Raw genomic sequence first — 17,500 nt, 5'->3', positions numbered from 1 at the left:
GGCTCCGGTCCGCTCAGGGCGCCTCTGTTTGGGGGAAGACGCACCAGCAGGAGCGGAGGAGGCGGGGAGGGGGGCTAGGCTAGGCTAGGCTAGGCTAGGCTAACTGCTTGAGCCTCGAGAAAACCTTGAACTTGAGGGAAGTTTGTGGGGTTTGAATACCCAAACGCTACCGACAACTTAATCAACGTATCCGGAAACTACCGATAATGAAAAAATATAAAAACTGAATGAATTGATTATCTTAATAACTAGCGTTAGCATCGCTAGTTAGCCTGCTAGTTAGCTTTGATCAGGCAGAGACGTTACCGTCCAGTTTGTTTATGCTAATCAGAAGCTAAGAGGGGGCTAATTATTTTAATTAGCTCTGAGGTAGGGGCGGCTCCAAGGTCCTGTTGGGTCCTCGTTGTGTTCGTTTATTTTATTTTATTTTATTTTATTTTGGGGGGTGGGCAGTGATTAACTTTTAGTCCGCATGGAGGCACCGGGGCCCGGCGGCAGCGGCAGCGGCAGCAGCGGCGGCTCAGAGCGGTGACATAACGACGAGAGGTCCGGAGAGAAGCTGCTGAACGTCCCTTCCTCGTCCTCCTCATCCTCCTCCTGCTCCTCCACAAACTCCTCATCCTCCAGGATCTATCTATCTATCTATCTATCTATCTATCTATCTATCTATCTGACAACAAGCCCACAGACAGCAGCATGATGGAGGAGGAGGCGTGAAGCTACTGAAGGAGGTGAACATGGAGACCAACCCTCTGATCAATGGTGAGAAGAGCTGATGCTGCCTAATAGTGTGTGTTAGTGTGTGTGTAGTTTGCAAGGAGGCATGCGGTGTGTCAACAGGTGTGTGTGTGTGTGTGTGTGTGTGTGTGTGTGTGTGTGTGTTGAAGGTGCAACATGTAGAAACCTGCAGCACAACAAAGAACAGTTCATCTGGTCCTCAACCAAGAAGGAGGAAGAGTCCGGAGTTTAACGAGCTTCTGCTACTAACGAGCTACTAAGATGTTTCATGTTACTGATGTGTTGTTAACATGGTAACAGTAGTGGTAGTAGTGATTGTAATGTATCTGAATTATACAGTCACGATAACAGAGTTTATTAGTTTGTTTCTGTGAGATTTACATGCGGAGCTAAATGAACTCAGTGGTGGTATTATTATTATTATAATTAGTAGTGGTATTAGTAGTAGTAGTAGTAGTAGTAATAGTAGTAGTTAAATAACTCATTAGCTTTGAAGCCCTTAAAAGCTTTTACTTTAAGTTTTAAATTGTAGCGTGATGCTAAACCTTTGGTGTTGGTTTAATGTTGACGGATGTTGGCTGCTCAGGAAGCAGGAAGTCACACTTCTTCTTCTGTGGTGGTGGTGAAAGGGAACAGGCCTGTGGTTTGTTTCTTTCTGGGTGTTTCTGGGTGTCGTTCACTGTTTCATAATGAAGGGTTTAATACTTTACGTTTACTTTAAATTCATTTGTTTATGTAGTGAGGACAGTGCAGATGAATGAACACTGGTACAGAGTAGACAGAGGTCGGACAGATGTTCATGAAAGGTTTTCTGACCAGAGTCTAGTCAGAAAATGACCGGTTTAATGTTTAATGTGTCACTGATCTGCTCATGAAGTTACTCTTTAAAGTGTAACAGATACAACACTAAATATAACAAACAAATAACATTTTAGTAGCAATAAACAGCTGGTCCTAGCACAGAACCCTGTGGAACTCCATGATTAACATTAATGGAAGAATCATTGTTGACTGGATCAACTGGAACTGGTCCAACGTGGACCCTCAGTGAAGAGAGGGAGCGGCGAGGTGATTTGGGAGAATGAAAAGAAGTAATTTTATTTAGTGTTGTTCTTGAGAGAGTAAATTCTTTGGTCTGAAGTGTGTTTTTGTGTGTTTTTGTGTAGACACATTAATAATAAATAAAACCCAGTCTCTTGAGCACAGCTGATTAGATAGAGACGTCCTGAGCTCAGGTCCGATAAGGGGACGGTTGTGGCAGTGCCTCTGTGCCTCTGAGCACGGCAGCACCATGCTGCCGCCATGGTTACCGTCACCAATGAAAGGGCCCTCGTCACGGCGATGGTTTCCAAGGTGATGGGTTGGTTGTGTAACAGGTCAGCTGATGGTAATGAGGCTCTTTTGTATGTGGACTTGAATCTCCTGGGCTCAGAGTGACTCTTTGTTACATCCTGATCACGACTGCAGATAACGCTGCTAACAATGCTAAATGCTAGCCTGCTAACCCACACAAAATACCTCCAACCAGTCAGAGCCATTTAAGTCTCTTCATTAGCCTAAACAAGCTAACGTTAGCCACTTCACTTTTGACAGCTACTCTTTGTATATTTCTTCATAAGGCTCATTCTGTAAATTTAGTTAGCACAGTTTATTTTTATTTTACTAATCTAATCTTGTTTTATCTTTCTTGTGGTGTTTATTAGTGTTTACTTGTATGTGCCACAAAGCTACAGTAATTTCCCTCGTGGATCTTTAAAGTCTAAGTCTATATGTTGATGAAGAACTGGAACCAAAGTATTGATTAAAGTGGTGATTTCTTTATGATGTGTCTGTGATGTTGGCTCCAGTGTGTTGGACAGGACTCGGACTTGTTGGACTGATTGTTGGACTGGTTTCAGATGACATGTCCCTTGTGTCCCTGCAGCCATGGACCCGTCCATCACGTTGTGGCAGTTCCTGCTGCACCTGCTGGAGGACCAGCGGCAGCGCCACCTGATCACCTGGACAGGTGAGGACGGAGAGTTCAAGCTTCTGGATGCGGAGGAGGTGGCTCGGCTCTGGGGGCTACGCAAGAACAAGCACAACATGAACTACGACAAACTGAGCCGCGCCCTCAGATACTACTACGACAAGGTACTACACCAGCCCCACCCACAACACAGACACTCCACCTCCTCCTCGTCCTTCTCCTCAACGGGCTACGACCTATGCTGCAGCCACCAGGGCAGGATGGATGGATGGATGGATGGATGGATGGATGGATGGATGGATGGATGGATGGATGGATGAAGGATAGATCATCATAAATCATCCTGTTGCTGTTTGTTTTCCTCCAGAACATCATAAAGAAAGTGAGCGGCCAGAAGTTCGTCTATAAGTTTGTGAGTCAACCTGATCCGTCTCTACCCGATGGCGGAGGCTGCTCAGAGGAAGTTCAGAGGAAGGAGGTCGATCCAAACAACCAATCAAAGAGCCTCGGGGGCGTGGCCTCAACCTGTCCATCAAAGGGCTTACTCAGTACTCCAGACTAGTGTCGATTAAGTGGATAGATGGTTGGATTTGGTTATTTCGGTTTGCCAGTCGAACTGAGTACTGTGAAGCTTCTGAGGGGGGGTAACATAGGTGGATGGAGGTGTCAGCTTAGACTGGGCATACATGTTCTGTTGCTAACGTGAGCTATATTCATCTATGGAGACAGAGACGTTAGAGACATTCAGACATTATACTGGTTGACACCTGATATTTGGACATGGTCTAAATAGTTTTAATGGAAATAGTTGTAAATAAGTAAATGTGTTGATGAGCTTTAGAAATGTCCAGGTTAGATTTACATTCTAAGTTCTAGAAATGGTTGGTTCAACATGTTGGTGGTTTTCTAACTGGTTCCTCCTGGTTCTGATGGTTCTGGTCTGTACTGTGTGTAAACTGTGTCTGTAACACATTGGACCTAAAACCAGAGTGTTAATGAATCCACTGCTTCGTTGGTTCGTTGGTTCAGCGTTCGTCGCCCTGTGGATCCCAGAAGAGCTCCAGGAACGACTACATGAAGTCCGGCCTCTACTCCACCTTCACCATCCAATCACTGCAGGCTCCTCCCAACCCTCGGCCCAGCAAATCAGAGCTGCTGCTGCTCCAGGACCCCGCCCCCAAGCTGGACCGCACCCCCCGAGAGGTAGATTGAGATGGGTTAGCATTTTAACGAGTAAACTTTAAAAGAGATCAGCTTCTCATCACCCCCCCCCCCCCCCCCCCCCCCAGGTCCTGTCAGAGTCTATATCTCCTCCATCAGTAGGTGGCGCTGTGGACTCTTCTCTCCAGGTGATCGTCACTCAGTCGTCTCCTTGTCCGACTCCAGCCCTCAGCCCTCAGTTACCAGCCACCAGCCAATCACAGGTCAGTATTAAGCCCCGCCTCCTTTGTCTATGACACGTTTTAGTTTAGTTTAATGAGTGGGGCTGTAATTATAACTTCCTCGTACTCTTAGAGTGGAGCTAGCAGCGTGGCTAATGCTAATGCTAACATCTCATTTCCCAGAATCCTCCAGCTCCTCCTCTCAGTGACCCTCCCCAGATTTATCTCACCAACGTCGGGGATCCGTCCTCCCTCACCCCCCTCATCCCTCTCGGTCCCGTGGGGGGGGCGGTGAGTCCTGTCCCTCCTCCCCACGTCCCGTTGGGCTCCCAGGGGCCACAGCAGGACGACTTCCATCCTCACCCCCACGCCGCTCCTCACCCGTCTCACCCGCCCGTCTTCGTCATCATCAACCCTCCTCCTCCCCCTCAGCAGCAGCAGGCGGCCATGACACCTGCTGCTGCTCCTCCTCCAGTCACACGTCCTCCTCCTCACCCCATCATCATCAAGGAGGAGAACCTGCCATCGGAGGCGGAGCTGCTGGAGATGGTGAGTCTGGAGAAGACACACGAGGAGGAGGTGGAGGAGGTGGAGGAGCAGGTGATAGTGTGTTGGCTCTGGTCTTCAGTGCTCCTACGGGTACTGGTTCAAGGAGTCCGGGCTGGGTTAACCTAACTAGAGACTCCTCTGCTCCTCCTTCCAGGTCCCTCAGCTGGTCTGCAGCTCTGGAGAACCAGAACCTCCCCTCACCATCATGGAGAGCCCACCTCCTCCCTGCATGGAGCCGGGGGTCGGAGGTCAGCCACCAGCAGGGGAGGGGGGTCCGGAGGGGGAGGGCAAGGACACGCTAACAGGTAAAAGAGACTAATGGACTCCTTCTGCAGCTCCTCCTAGCCTGCCAGCTAACAGTAGCTCCTCCTAGCCTCCCAGCTAACAGTAGCTCCTCCTAGCCTCCCAGCTAACAGTAGCTCCTCCTGGCCTCCCAGCTAACAGTAGCTCCTCCTGGCCTCTGAGCTAACAGTAGCTCCTCCTAGCCTCCTATAGCCTCCAGCTAGCAGTAGCTCCTCCTAGCCTCCCAGCTAACAGTAGCTCCTCCTAGCATCCCAGCTAACAGTAGCTCCTCCTAGCCTCCTAGCTAACAGTAGCTCCTCCTAGCCTCCCAGCTAACAGTAGCTCCTCCTAGCATCCCAGCTAACAGTAGCTCCTCCTAGCCTCCCATAGCCTCCAGCTAACAGTAGCTCCTCCTAGCCACCAGCTAACAGTAGCTCCTCCTGGCCTCCCAGCTAACAGTAGCTCCTCCTAGCCTCCTAGCTAACAGTAGCTCCTGCTAGCCTCCTAGCTAACGGTAGCTCCTCCTGGCCTCCTAGCTAACAGTAGCTCCTCCTAGCCTTCTAGCTAACAGTAGCTCCTGCTAGCCTCCAGCTAACAGTAGCTCCTCCTAGCCTCCCATAGCCTCCCAGCTAACAGTAGCTCCTCCTTGCCTCCCAGATAGACCAGACTAACTCATTTGTGGGCGGAGCTGAGACAGATGAGGACACCTGTCACTCACAGAGGCCACGCCCCTTATCTGAGTCCTAATCCTTCATAAAACCTTCTCCTTCTCAGATGGCGCCATCCCTCCGGTGACCTCCTTAGTGGTGACCCCCCCGGTGACCTCCACCTCGGACGCTGTTCCTCCCAAACCAAAGAAACCGAGAGGCCTGGAGCTGCCGTCCTCCCCCTCGCTCCCCCCTGGCCTCTCCCTGGATAAGGTCTGGTTCCATGGGCCTGGGTTCAGTCTGTTTTAATGTGGGAGGTCGTCTGTGAATGGTCCGTGTCTCTAATCAGTAAAGACGACCTGAACCCTGTTTCTGTTTCCTCTGCAGGTTAATGCAGCTGTTAACAGTTTACTGGCTCCTGGCTCAGCGACCAACACCCTCACCCCGACCGTCATCACCTCCCACGCCCTGGTAGGCCACGCACTGTTCCTCCTAGCTCCTCCTAGATCCTCCCAGCTCCTCCTAGCTCCTCCTAGATCCTCCTAGCTCCTCCTAGATCCTCCTGGCTCCTCCTAGATCCTCCTAGATCCTCCTAGCTCCTCCTAGATCCTCCTAGATCCTCCCGGCTCCTCCTAGCTCCTCCTAGATCCTCCTAGATCCTCCCGGCTCCTCCTAGCTCCTCCTAGATCCTCCTAGATCCTCCCGGCTCCTCCTAGCTCTTCCTAGATCCTCCTAGATCCTCCTAGCTCTTCCTAGATCCTCCTAGATCCTCCTAGCTCCTCCTAGATCCTCCTAGATCCTCCCAGCTCCTCCTAGATCCTCCTAGCTCCTCCTAGCTAACATTAGACACATGGTTTATTTAGAAGTTTCCTTGTCACTATAACAGGAATATATTATAGTAAAAATAAACAACACTCTGAGAAATATACATAAGAACGTCCTGTATTTACGATGTGATGGTCATTAAAATGAGTTACAGGGGAGGAGCCAGCTGTAGCTCTGTGTATCACAGCGTGATGTGAGGAGCTAAGCTAACGTAGCATGACGTTGTGTTTGTGATGCGTCCAGACTCCGGTCCTGTTGACTCCCAGCCCTCTTCCCTCCACCATCCACTTCTGGAGCACGCTCAGTCCCATCGCTCCTCGCTCCCCGGCCAAGCTCTCCTTCCAGGTAACACCCCAACGTCTCACCTGTCTTCATGTGCCCGAGCTAACTCCAGATCAATGAGTGTCTCACATCTGGTTCCTGGTCTCATACCTGGTTCCTGGTCTCATATCTAGTTCCTGGTCTCATATCTGGTTCTGGTCTCATATCTGGTTCCTGGTCTCATATCTGGTTCCTGGTCTCATATCTGGTTCCTGGTCCTTAAACTAATGTAAACATGTATTTGTCACATTAGAACATCACCAACATCATCACATTAGAAACATTAGGACACTTGTTCTTCTTCATGGTTCCTGATAAACCAGTTGTGTTTCAGAGCTCTGATCTGAAACTATATCAAATGAATAAAACCTCTTCCTCCTGCTGCTTCTTCTGTTTAATGGTGGCATCACAGCTGCCAAACAATAAAATGAAGAAGAAGCAGCAGGTAGTCGTTGCTGAAACATGGATCCATGAGACAACTACCACTAATTATAACAGTGAATATCTGCAGATCATCATTTTGAGTTGAGTCCAAATAATGATCATTAAATAACTTTGCAGGTTCTATCTGTTGTCATTTAAATATAATAATAATAAATCTTAAAACATGAAATATTTGACACGTTTAAGCCGTCAAATAAAAAAACTAATTTTAACCTTTATTTATTTGAGATGATGATCAAAATAAATACAGTTAAACTCAAAGAAAAGACAAATAGAAAGAAACAAACATTAAACGTATTATTATTGTTTCTTCCTCTGCATTTAAAGCAGATCTGTGTGTTTCAGACTCGTTGTCGCCTCCTTGTGGAGCAGTTGTAAACTACAGCAGATAAAACCTGGTCCTGGTTTCTGTAATAAGTCGTTGTCTCCTCTGTGTCTGTCTCCTCTGTGTCTGTCTCTGTCCAGTTTCCCTCTAACGGCAGTAACCAGATCCACATCCCGGCTCTGAGTGTGGACGGCCTCTCCACCCCCGTAGTCCTGTCCCCCGGGCCCCAGAAACCCTGAGCCCCGAGCCCGGCTCCCACAGCACCTCACCGGGCCCGACCTGCCCCGACAGCCCCCTCTCCCCCGGAGGCTCGGAGGAGGAGGAGGAGGAGGAGGAGGAGGAACTCTGGGACCATGGAGCCTCCTTCAGACCGGGGGACGACTGGACGCCTGCACTCGTCTCCGGAGGACATGGATGAGGAGATGAGCAGAGTTTATTTTTCCTACTAAGGGCTGCAGCGAACGCTTTGCCGGTCTGGACCTGGAGACCGGAGGAGTCCTCTGACCTCGGAGCTTTTTCTGGTGGTCGTCTTGTTTTTAAAGTGTTAATTTATTCGTGTGTCGGTGCAGCTGACGGCTCCTGACTGCACCGTACGTTATGTTCATCAACTCTGACTTTTAGAGCCCTTAAAGTCTTTGCTTTGCTCTTATTGGCCCCTTCTTAGGCCACGCCTTCTCCAGTTATGCATGGCCTGTTATCTGTTATTGGCGGCTCACCAGGAGGTTCCTCACAGCCACGTTGTTCCTCTCTACATGTGACAGAGAGTCGTGTTTGAAGCTTTTTCTGAGGACCACATTCCTTCGATGTTTGTTACTGACTTTGTTTCTGGTTTGAGATCATTCCAGACGAGCAGATCTGATCCACCTGCTCCTGATTTGATCGGTTTGTTCTGGACCTGGAACCGCCTGAGATCCTCCAGCAGGAACCAGCTGATCTGATGATTTCATCAATGAGTCTTTCAGCAGGTTGATGCACAAAAATATTAAATTCTCAACACAAGCTCTCACGTGAAAAATGAAATGGCAGCTCAGTGAATCCAGGTTGATCAAAACGCAGACGTCAGCAATTTAAACCTGATTTAAATCAGATTTAAAGCAGATTTAAACCTGATTTAGACCTGATTTAAACCTGATTCAGGTGTGAACACACGGTGAGTCTGGGGCCCCGTTAAACACCACCTACTCTACAGAAGAGCCGCTGAACTCATTGACTCCACCCTCACATGAGCCCTGGAGGAGTTTTCAGATTTAACAAACTCTCTTTTAAAAAATGTCCCAGAACATTTATCTGCTTGAAGAGAAGACGAAACATTTCAGTCTTTCTCTTCCTTTAATGAAGAAGCTCTTGTCCAATCATATCGCAGAGAGGCTGGTTGCCATGGAGACCTTGTGTTGAGAACTTGTCTCTTAAATCTGAATCAGCTGCTTCTCCTTAAAACAGACTGTTGTTGTTGTTGTTGTTGTTGTTTATCGCTGATGCGGTTGCCACGGTAACCTGACTCGACTGTTGCTGACCTGCAGGTTCTTGATGTTGTTGTAGTTGTTGTTGTTGCTATCTTTGTGAGGACATGCCAGCTCTTATTTTCCAGTTTGAAGCTTAAAGCTGGACTCAGACCAGATGATCCTGTGATGTGACGCGTCCACAGACTCGTGTTTGTTGCTCAGCATCTGAAATCTAAATCATGTACGTTAGCTGGAACGCTACTGTAGACAGGTGTGAAAACAGTTTAAATCTCTGCTCTGCTTCAGAACCATAGACTGTATATAAATATGCCCCGCCCACACGTCCTCCAGACTCATGCCCCGCCCACACGTCCTCCAGACTCACGATGCCCCGCCCACACGTCCTCCAGACTCATGCCCCTCCCACACGTCCTCCAGACTCATGACGCCCCGCCCACACATCCTCCAGACTCATGATGCCCCGCCCACACATCCTCCAGACTCATGATGCCCCGCCCACACATCCTCCAGACTCACGATGCCCCGCCCACACATCCTCCAGACTCACGATGCCCCGCCCACACATCCTCCAGACTCACGATGACCCTCCCACTCTTCCTCCAGACTCACGATGCCCCGCCCACACATCCTCCAGACTCATGATGCCCCGCCCACACATCCTCCAGACTCACGATGCCCCGCCCACACATCCTCCAGACTCACGATGCCCCCCCACCTCCTCCAGACTCATGACGCCCCCCCACCATCCTCCAGACTCACGATGCCCCGCCCACACATCCTCCAGACTCACGATGCCCCGCCCACACATCCTCCAGACTCACGATGCCCCTCCCACTCTTCCTCCAGACTCACGATGCCCCGCCCACTCTTCCTCCAGACTCACGATGCCCCGCCCACTCTTCCTCCAGACTCACGATGCGCCGCCCACACGTCCTCCAGACTCATGATGCCCCTCCCACTCTTCCTCCAGACTCATGACGGCCCTCCCACTCTTCCTCCAGACTCATGACGCCCCGCCCACACGTCCTCCAGACTCATGATGCCCCGCCCACTGTTCCTCCAGACTCGCTGGTGTTTTCCTGTAATGAATCCTACGCTCTGCTCCACCTCCACCAGCTACAAGGAAACGTATGATTATACACTGAACTTATTTATAAAAATATTTTTTACAACTCTCACGGTCCCATGGGACCTCTTTACAGAGCGGTTGCCATGGCAACTGGTGGTCTCTATCATGTCACATCCTGTTTCTATAGCGTCAAATAACGAACGAAAACAAAACTTCATCAACATCATATTAACGACCTAAAATGACTGAAACAAAGAATATTGACGTGTATTTTAGTATTTTATTTTGGCCCAAGTCCCGCCCACTAACATAGAGGGGGTGGAGCTTGTGACCTCTACTGCAGCCTCCGGCCACCAGGGGGAGCGCTACTAGCGTTGGCTTCAATTTAAAGGAGCTGTTTCATCTTTATTTACAGTCTATGGTTCAGACACAAGATGTTTAAAGTTTGATTTCTTCTTGTGGTGATTTGATTATCTCGGTGTCAGTGCCCCCTACTGGGCTGGAGTAGATTTAGTCCTTTTAGTTTCTGCTCCTCTGATGAGCTGGAGCTTGAGGCCGTGCTGTTTAAATCAGAGAGGGTAGGACTCTCCTCAGGTGTGTGGCGTAGCCAGATGTGAGGATCATCTTTCGGTCCGACCTGTCTGTCCTCACAAAGACACGTAAACCCAGACTGCTCCCTCGTCTCCAGCATGAATCTATTTTTGTACCAGAGCGGCGAAGCCTTAAAGACGAACACAAGAAGACACACAAGCCATTTATGGGAGGTCCCATCGTTCACCAGCAGAGCACCAAGAATGTCTTCACCCTCACCAGGACCGCTGCATTCTGGGTAATGTCCAGGCTGTAGAGAGCCATCCCACGTCCTCCACTCCCCATCTGTTTACGACTCAGAAATGTTGTTGTCACGGTAACCGCTGACTTGGCCGTGATTGGCTGGAGGCGTGGCTCCTCAGTGATGTCAGAGCACAGGTGTCAAACATCGTTTTAGTTTGAGAGCTGTGGACAGAACACAACACTGAGACCTGGAATAAACACAAACTCCACTTCTGCTCTTTCTTTAGAAGTGTCCACTTGTTCATTCCATGTTTTCTAAGAGTTCAGTTCAGTAAATGTTGTGTCTTTCATAACGTTTTCCTCTGCACTAAAACAAATGGAAACATGGAGTTGTCGTTGTCGCAGGTTGTTATTGTGTTGTGTTACTGGTCTGAATGTGGCCCCCAAACCTGGTTTAGATCAAGAGCTGCAGCCTCCAGCCTCTCACCTTTAAAGAAATACATGTCCCATGATCCTTTGCAGCAGCTTGAGGTGGCTCCGCCTCCTCCTGATTGACAGCAGCAGGTTTGTGTTTGTATATAAATTTATCTGAATCTATATATTCTGTACCATGTGACTGGCCTGGCCAATGACGTCTTCAGATGTTTCTGGCTCCGCCCCTCCTCGGCTGTGATTGGCTGATGGAGTTTATTGATGTAAAGGGGCGGGGCCTGTTTTTATTTTTCTGAGACTTCTACGTGTTCAAGGCTTCTTTACTGGAAACATTAAAACTAAAGATATTTTTATTGACACCGCTTCTCTTTCTGTCTCTGTCAGGACCTGACCCCCGACCTCTGACCTCTGACCCCTGACCTCCGACTCCTGATCCCTGACCTCTGACCTCTGACCACTGACCTCTGACCACAACCACTGACCACTGACCTCTGACCCCTGACCTCTGACCCCTGACTCCTGACCTCTGACCTCTGACCCCCTGACCCCTGACCCCCGGCTGCTGACCTCTGACCCCCGACCCCTGATCTCTATATTTATTCTCAGAAAAACTGCTACGTGCTAATATTAAAGCAAAACTAAAGCATAAACATGATAAAGTATCAGACAGGTGGAGCTGAAAGCAGCTGCTGAAGTCCAGGACTGGAGACATGATGGGGGACAGAGTCCTGGTTTTTCTGGGTTCTTGGTTCCTCTCAGGATTTGTTCTGAGGATGTTCCCCTGACATTGACTGAACAGGAAGAACTGGATGTGAAACAGCTGTGACCTGTTCCACCATCATCAGTTCAATGAGACGAGTCGCGTGAAAATGACCAAGAAGCAACTTTTTAATACTTTTTAATATTTGACTTATAGCAAACGTGTTATTTCATATTTTATTGATATATTATTATATATTTTATGTTGGTCATAACTAGCTTCTTGTCACCATGACGACCAGAATCCTCCCCCATCTTCATCTTCATCATCTTCACAGAAGACTAATAAATAACAATAATTATTATAATATAATATTGTTTTATTATATCATTTAACAATAACAATATCATTATTATTATGATAATAACATTTATAATCTAACAAAAATTTTATTATTATTATTATTATTATTGAATGAGAACAGACTCTGGTCATTAACTCGTTAAAGGTCTGTGGTGTTTTACTTTGACTCTTAGTCATGTGACTCCAGGAGGATGAAGAGGATGATGATGATGATGATGATGAAGATGATGATGATGATGATGATGAAGAGGATGATGATGATGATGATGATGATGATGATGAACCAGGTCAGTTCAGTGAGTTTTAATCTTTTTATTTGTTTTATTTTATTTTATTTTATTTAACTAATAAAGTCTGAACAGATTCTTCCTGTGATGAAGATGAAGATGAAGATGAAGATGAAGAGGAAGAGGAGCAGACTCTGTTATGAGGTGAATCTGGAGCATTACGTCACCCTCCAGCATCCTCGCCTCTGATTGGTCGCTCTTGCAGCTGCCTCTGATCCTATTGGCTGATCCGGAGTCAGCTGCTGCGGACCTGACAGAGGACAGGAGGACAGGGAGGGATGCTCCGGATCAGAGCGGCGGCAGGACCCGGTCCCGAAGAAACTGGATCACCGGACCCTCGGTAAAGCGGACACGGACCCGGACCCGGACCCGGACCTAGAGGGACCGAGGCCGGACTGCGGCTCGTAGCGGTGGAGCTGGAGCAGCGGGACCAGGAGACGGAGCAGAGGTGAGTCTGGATCTTAGAGAGGAGACACGGAGACATGATGGAGACACGGAGACATGATGGAGACATGATGGAGACACAGCCACTGTCACGTGTTCATGCTTCAACTTTAAACTGCTGCTAAAAATAAAACCAGTGGGACACTCGGCAGCGCCCCCTGCTGTCTGCTCCCAGGACACTCATGTTTACTAATGGTTCGCTTAGCTCAGCATAGCATAGCATAGCATAGCATAGCATAGCATAGCATAGCATAGCTCAGCATACAGCTGGAACTAGCTATTGATGGATCTGTGTCTCCATGTCAACTAATACTAATTTTAATCAGAGCTGTCAAACTATTAAATGTTTAATCAGATTAATCTCAGGTTGATGTGGATTCATTCTGATTAATCAGATTAAATCATGTTTAATCTATGGGAATATATCTGCACTGAACGTCTTTCTTTGTCCACCATGTGTCCTCATGAGTGTGTCCCTGTTGCTACGGAGACAAACTAACTTGTGGACATTGTCCAACCAGAGGAGAGCTGACGCTTCTTATTGAGAACAGTGTCTCCCAGTGAACAGTGGCTGCAGGAGTGGACACATATTAGCAGCAGCATTGGCAGCTTGTCTTTGTCTTGGTTTGTCTTGGTTTGTCTCCAGCTGTTAGCCGCGTTAGCCCAAGTGCTAGCAGAATCCCCGGCTAACGTATGCTTGGCTTGGTTCATGTGCTGTTTGAAGCTGGAAAGAAAACTCCTTCCTGCAGAGTGTGATGATACTTTATGTGTCTCCACTGGTCCCTCTTGGTGTCTTTGTCCTCAAATGTCCCATGGAGAGGACCAACGTGCTGTTTAGCGTCTTCCATCTTTATGGGTTGGTTCTGCTGCCTGTCACTACCGGATCAGCTGGTGCTAACGCTAACGCTACGTGGTGAAACTGAGACACGTTCACAGTCGTGAACGTGTCTCAGTTTGAATAATATTAATATGTAATAATTTAATGATCCTGAAGTTTTACTCATGAGACTCTGATCTCCTGGCCTTCATCATTCCTCCTCCTCCTCTGAGTTGACGTCTTGTTGCATGATAGGGTTTCACACAAATCTTAATGCTAAGCTAGGCTAATGGTGATGAGAAATCTGAGTAACTGTGCTCGCTCCTTTCAGCCTCGGCCTCCATCATCCTCCATCCTCTCCGCTCCACCTGCCCCAGTGCATCATGGGACCTGCAGTCCTCCGCGTGCTTCTCTTCTCCCTGCTGACATCATCAGTGTGGGCCGCGGTGGGCGGGGCCAGTCTGGATAAAGATGGCGGCGTCCTGTGTCCTCTGCAGTGTGTGTGTGAGACGCGACCTTGGTACACACCACAGTCTGTTTACCAGCAGGCCCGGACGGTGGACTGCAACGAGCTGCACCTACACACACTGCCAGACAACATCTCACAACACACACAGGTAACACACACACACCTACACACACTGCCAGCCAACATCTCACAACACACACAGGTAACACACACACACCTACACACACTGCCAGCCAACATCTCACAACACACACAGGTAACACACACACACACACACACTGCCAGACAACATCTCACAACACACACAGGTAACACACACACACACACACACTGCCAGACAACATCTCACAACACACACAGGTAACACACACACACACACTGCCAGCCAACATCTCACAACACACACAGGTAACACACACACACACACACACGCAGAGAGGTGATGTCGATGTTGTGTGTTTGTTGTGTGTGTGTTCCAGGTTCTTCTGCTCCAGAGCAACAACATTTCCTCCATTAATGATGAACTTCAGAGTCTGATCAACCTCACAGAGCTGGACCTGTCCCAGAACCACTTCACACAGGTAACACACACAACACACACACACACACACACACTCACACACACACCTGGTAACACACACACTCACACACACACACACACACACACACACTCACACACACACACACTCACACTCACACACACACACACACTACACACACACACACACACACACACACACAACACACACAACACACACACACACACACACACACACACTCACACACACACACACTCACAGACACACACTCACACACACACACACACACACACACCTGGTAACACACATACATACACACACACACACACTCACACACACACACACACACACACACACACACACACACCTGGTAACACACATACATACACACACACAAACACACACACACGCACACACACACACACACACACACATACACACCTGGTAACACACACACACACACACACATACACACCTGGTAACACACACACACACACACACACATACACACCTGGTAACACACACACACACACACACACACATACACACCTGGTAACACACACACACACATATACATACACACACACACACACACAAACACACACACACACACACACACACACACCTGGTAACACACTCACACACACACACACACACACACACACACAAGCAGGATTCGGACCAAATGTTTGTGGACACCTGTGTGTTGCTCATGCCCCGCCCCCTCCAGGTGAGCTCCATGGGTCTGGCCTCTCTGACTCACCTGGTGACTCTGTACCTGGAGGAGAACCAGGTGGAGGAGCTGGAGGACTTCGGTCTGAGGAACCTGTCCAGTCTGGAGGAGCTCTACATCAACCACAACCACATCTCCTCCATCGGACCCAGAGCCTTCTCCGGCCTCGCCAAGCTGCTGAGGTAGCACCTCCTCCTCCACCTCCTCCTCCTCCTTCTGCTCCTCCTCATCATCCTCCACCTCCTCCTCCTCCTCCACCTCCTCCTCCTCCTTCTGCTCCTCCTCATCATCCTCCACCTCCTCATCCACCTCCTCCTCCTCCTCCTCCTTCTGCTCCTCCTCCTCCTCCTCATCATCATCCTCCTCCTCCTCCACCTCCTCCTCCTCCTCCTCCACCTCATCATCCTCCTCCTCCTCCTCATCCACCTCCTCCTCCTCCTCCTCCTCCTCCTCCTCCACCTCATCATCCTCCTCCTCCTCCACCTCATCATCCTCCGCCTCCTCCTCCTCCTCCTCCTCCTCCTCCTCCTCCTCCTCCTCATCCTCCTCCTCCTCCTCCACCTCATCATCATCTTCATCCTCCTCCTCCGCCTCCGCCTCCTCCTCCTCCTCATCCTCCTCCTCATCATCCTCCTCCTCCGCCTCCGCCTCCTCCTCCACCTCCTCCTCCTTCTGCTCCTCCTCCGCCTCCTCCTCCACCTCCTCCTCCTTCTGCTCCTCCTCCGCCTCCTCCTCCTCCTCTTCCTCCTCATCCTCCTTCTGCTCCTCCTCCTCCTCCTCCTCCTTCTCCTCATTATCCTCCTCCTCCTCCACCTCCACGTCCACCTCCTCCTCCTCCACCTCCTCCTCCACCTCCACCTCCACCTCCTCCTCCTCCTCCTCCTCCTCCTCCACCTCCACCTCCACCTCCTCCTCCACCTCCTCCTCTGAAGTGTTTGACGCTAACGGGCTAAAGCTAAAGTCTGATGATAAAAAGGTTAAAGGTTAATGTTATCAGACCGTGTGACTGGATGAGGGCCGTTAGCCTAGCGGATCTCAGTTAGCGTTAGCTACCAGAACTAGCTAGCTGCTACCACGGGGACACGTGGTCAGTAAGTTAACTATGACTCATGTTTAGTTTAAAGACCACGTAGGAAGTTCATGTTAAAGATGGTGGCTAACATTAACGCCTCAGAGCTTAGAGCTCCCCCTAGAGGCTGGACACTGATAAAACTCTAGAACCCTGATGTTTTCTCAGAGTAGATGGAGGTAAAGATGAAAAGTTCCTGAAGAAGGTTCTGCAGTGAGATGTGCTGAGAGCAGGGAGGAGAACTTTAAGAGGCTTAGAGAGGAGAACATGGTGGAAAGAAGAGGAGGAGAGATATTCTCCAAACACTGAATGGACTGAACGTAAACGATGCAGCTTCCTGAATGATAACGCTCTGTTTCTTCTTTGTGTTCAAGAAGAAACAGTTGCAGCGTGTCAGCTTTAGCAGCACTAGCAGCTTTAGCAGCATTAGCAGCATTAGCAGCTTTTGCAATACTAGCAGCATTAGCAGCATTAGCAGCACTAGCAGCATTAGCAGCCCTAGCAGCTTTAGCAGCATTAGCAGCTTTAGCAGCATTAGCAGCACTAGCAGCATTAGCAGCCCTAGCAGCTTTAGCAGCATTAGCAGCATTAGCAGCTTTAGCTGGTGGGCGTCTTAGCGTGAGGCGGTGAGCGGTGAGTGGTGAGCGGTGAGCGGTGACGGTGGCCCCGGCTGCGCCCTCTGCTTCGTCTTACAGGCTCCACCTTAACTCCAACCGCCTGGTGGCCATCGACAGCCGCTGGTTCCAGTCGCTGCCGTCCCTGGAGATCCTGATGATCGGGGAGAACCCCATCCTGGGTCTGGAGGAGAAGAACTTCCTGCCCCTGTCCCGCCTCCACAGTCTGGTCCTGGCCGGGATGG

At 49.3% G+C, this 17,500-nt stretch overlaps 2 protein-coding genes across 3 annotated transcripts in view; both read left to right on the top strand.

Annotated features, from left to right (window-relative positions):
- Positions 1 to 620: 620 nt before the first annotated feature.
- elk1 (ETS transcription factor ELK1) lies at positions 621 to 9,605 on the top strand. The gene is made up of 11 exons (XM_047586693.1): positions 621 to 762; positions 2,663 to 2,871; positions 3,075 to 3,252; positions 3,732 to 3,910; positions 3,997 to 4,131; positions 4,273 to 4,638; positions 4,793 to 4,943; positions 5,695 to 5,840; positions 5,955 to 6,038; positions 6,636 to 6,737; positions 7,623 to 9,605. Exons 1-11 carry the CDS (start codon positions 738 to 740, stop codon positions 7,719 to 7,721), a joined length of 1,674 nt encoding a protein of 557 aa, XP_047442649.1. The 5' UTR covers positions 621 to 737; the 3' UTR covers positions 7,722 to 9,605.
- A 2,903-nt stretch (positions 9,606 to 12,508) lies between these two features.
- Positions 12,509 to 17,500, top strand: part of si:ch211-180f4.1 (uncharacterized protein LOC100144405 homolog) — a 7,609-nt gene continuing 2,617 nt past the window's right edge. Inside the window, exons 1-6 of one of the 2 annotated variants that reach the window (XM_047586086.1) lie at positions 12,509 to 12,570; positions 12,664 to 13,018; positions 14,163 to 14,448; positions 14,780 to 14,881; positions 15,570 to 15,754; positions 17,337 to 17,500. The exon at positions 17,337 to 17,500 is cut by the window's right edge and continues 79 nt beyond it. In XM_047586086.1, coding sequence (XP_047442042.1) covers positions 14,215 to 14,448; positions 14,780 to 14,881; positions 15,570 to 15,754; positions 17,337 to 17,500 — 685 coding nt within the window. In that variant the 5' untranslated portion in view covers positions 12,509 to 12,570; positions 12,664 to 13,018; positions 14,163 to 14,214. Of the gene's footprint in view, positions 12,571 to 12,645; positions 13,019 to 14,162; positions 14,449 to 14,779; positions 14,882 to 15,569; positions 15,755 to 17,336 lie in introns of both variants that reach the window. The other variant, XM_047586094.1, reaches the window with a different exon arrangement.

Source organism: Mugil cephalus, chromosome 1, assembly GCF_022458985.1.
Source record: "Mugil cephalus isolate CIBA_MC_2020 chromosome 1, CIBA_Mcephalus_1.1, whole genome shotgun sequence".
Classification (NCBI taxonomy): domain Eukaryota; kingdom Metazoa; phylum Chordata; class Actinopteri; order Mugiliformes; family Mugilidae; genus Mugil; species Mugil cephalus.
Note: the sequence above shows the minus strand (reverse complement) of the source record. Positions and strands in the feature narration are given on the sequence as shown.

Bases quoted from the DNA above. Each gene is read 5' to 3' on its own strand.
- elk1 (XM_047586693.1), top strand. From the start codon at position 738: ATGGAGACCAACCCTCTGATCAATG. The intron at 4,944-5,694 runs GTAAAAGAGACT...TCTCCTTCTCAG, and splicing joins GGGCAAGGACACGCTAACAG to ATGGCGCCATCCCTCCGGTG. The intron at 6,039-6,635 runs GTAGGCCACGCA...TGATGCGTCCAG, and splicing joins TCATCACCTCCCACGCCCTG to ACTCCGGTCCTGTTGACTCC.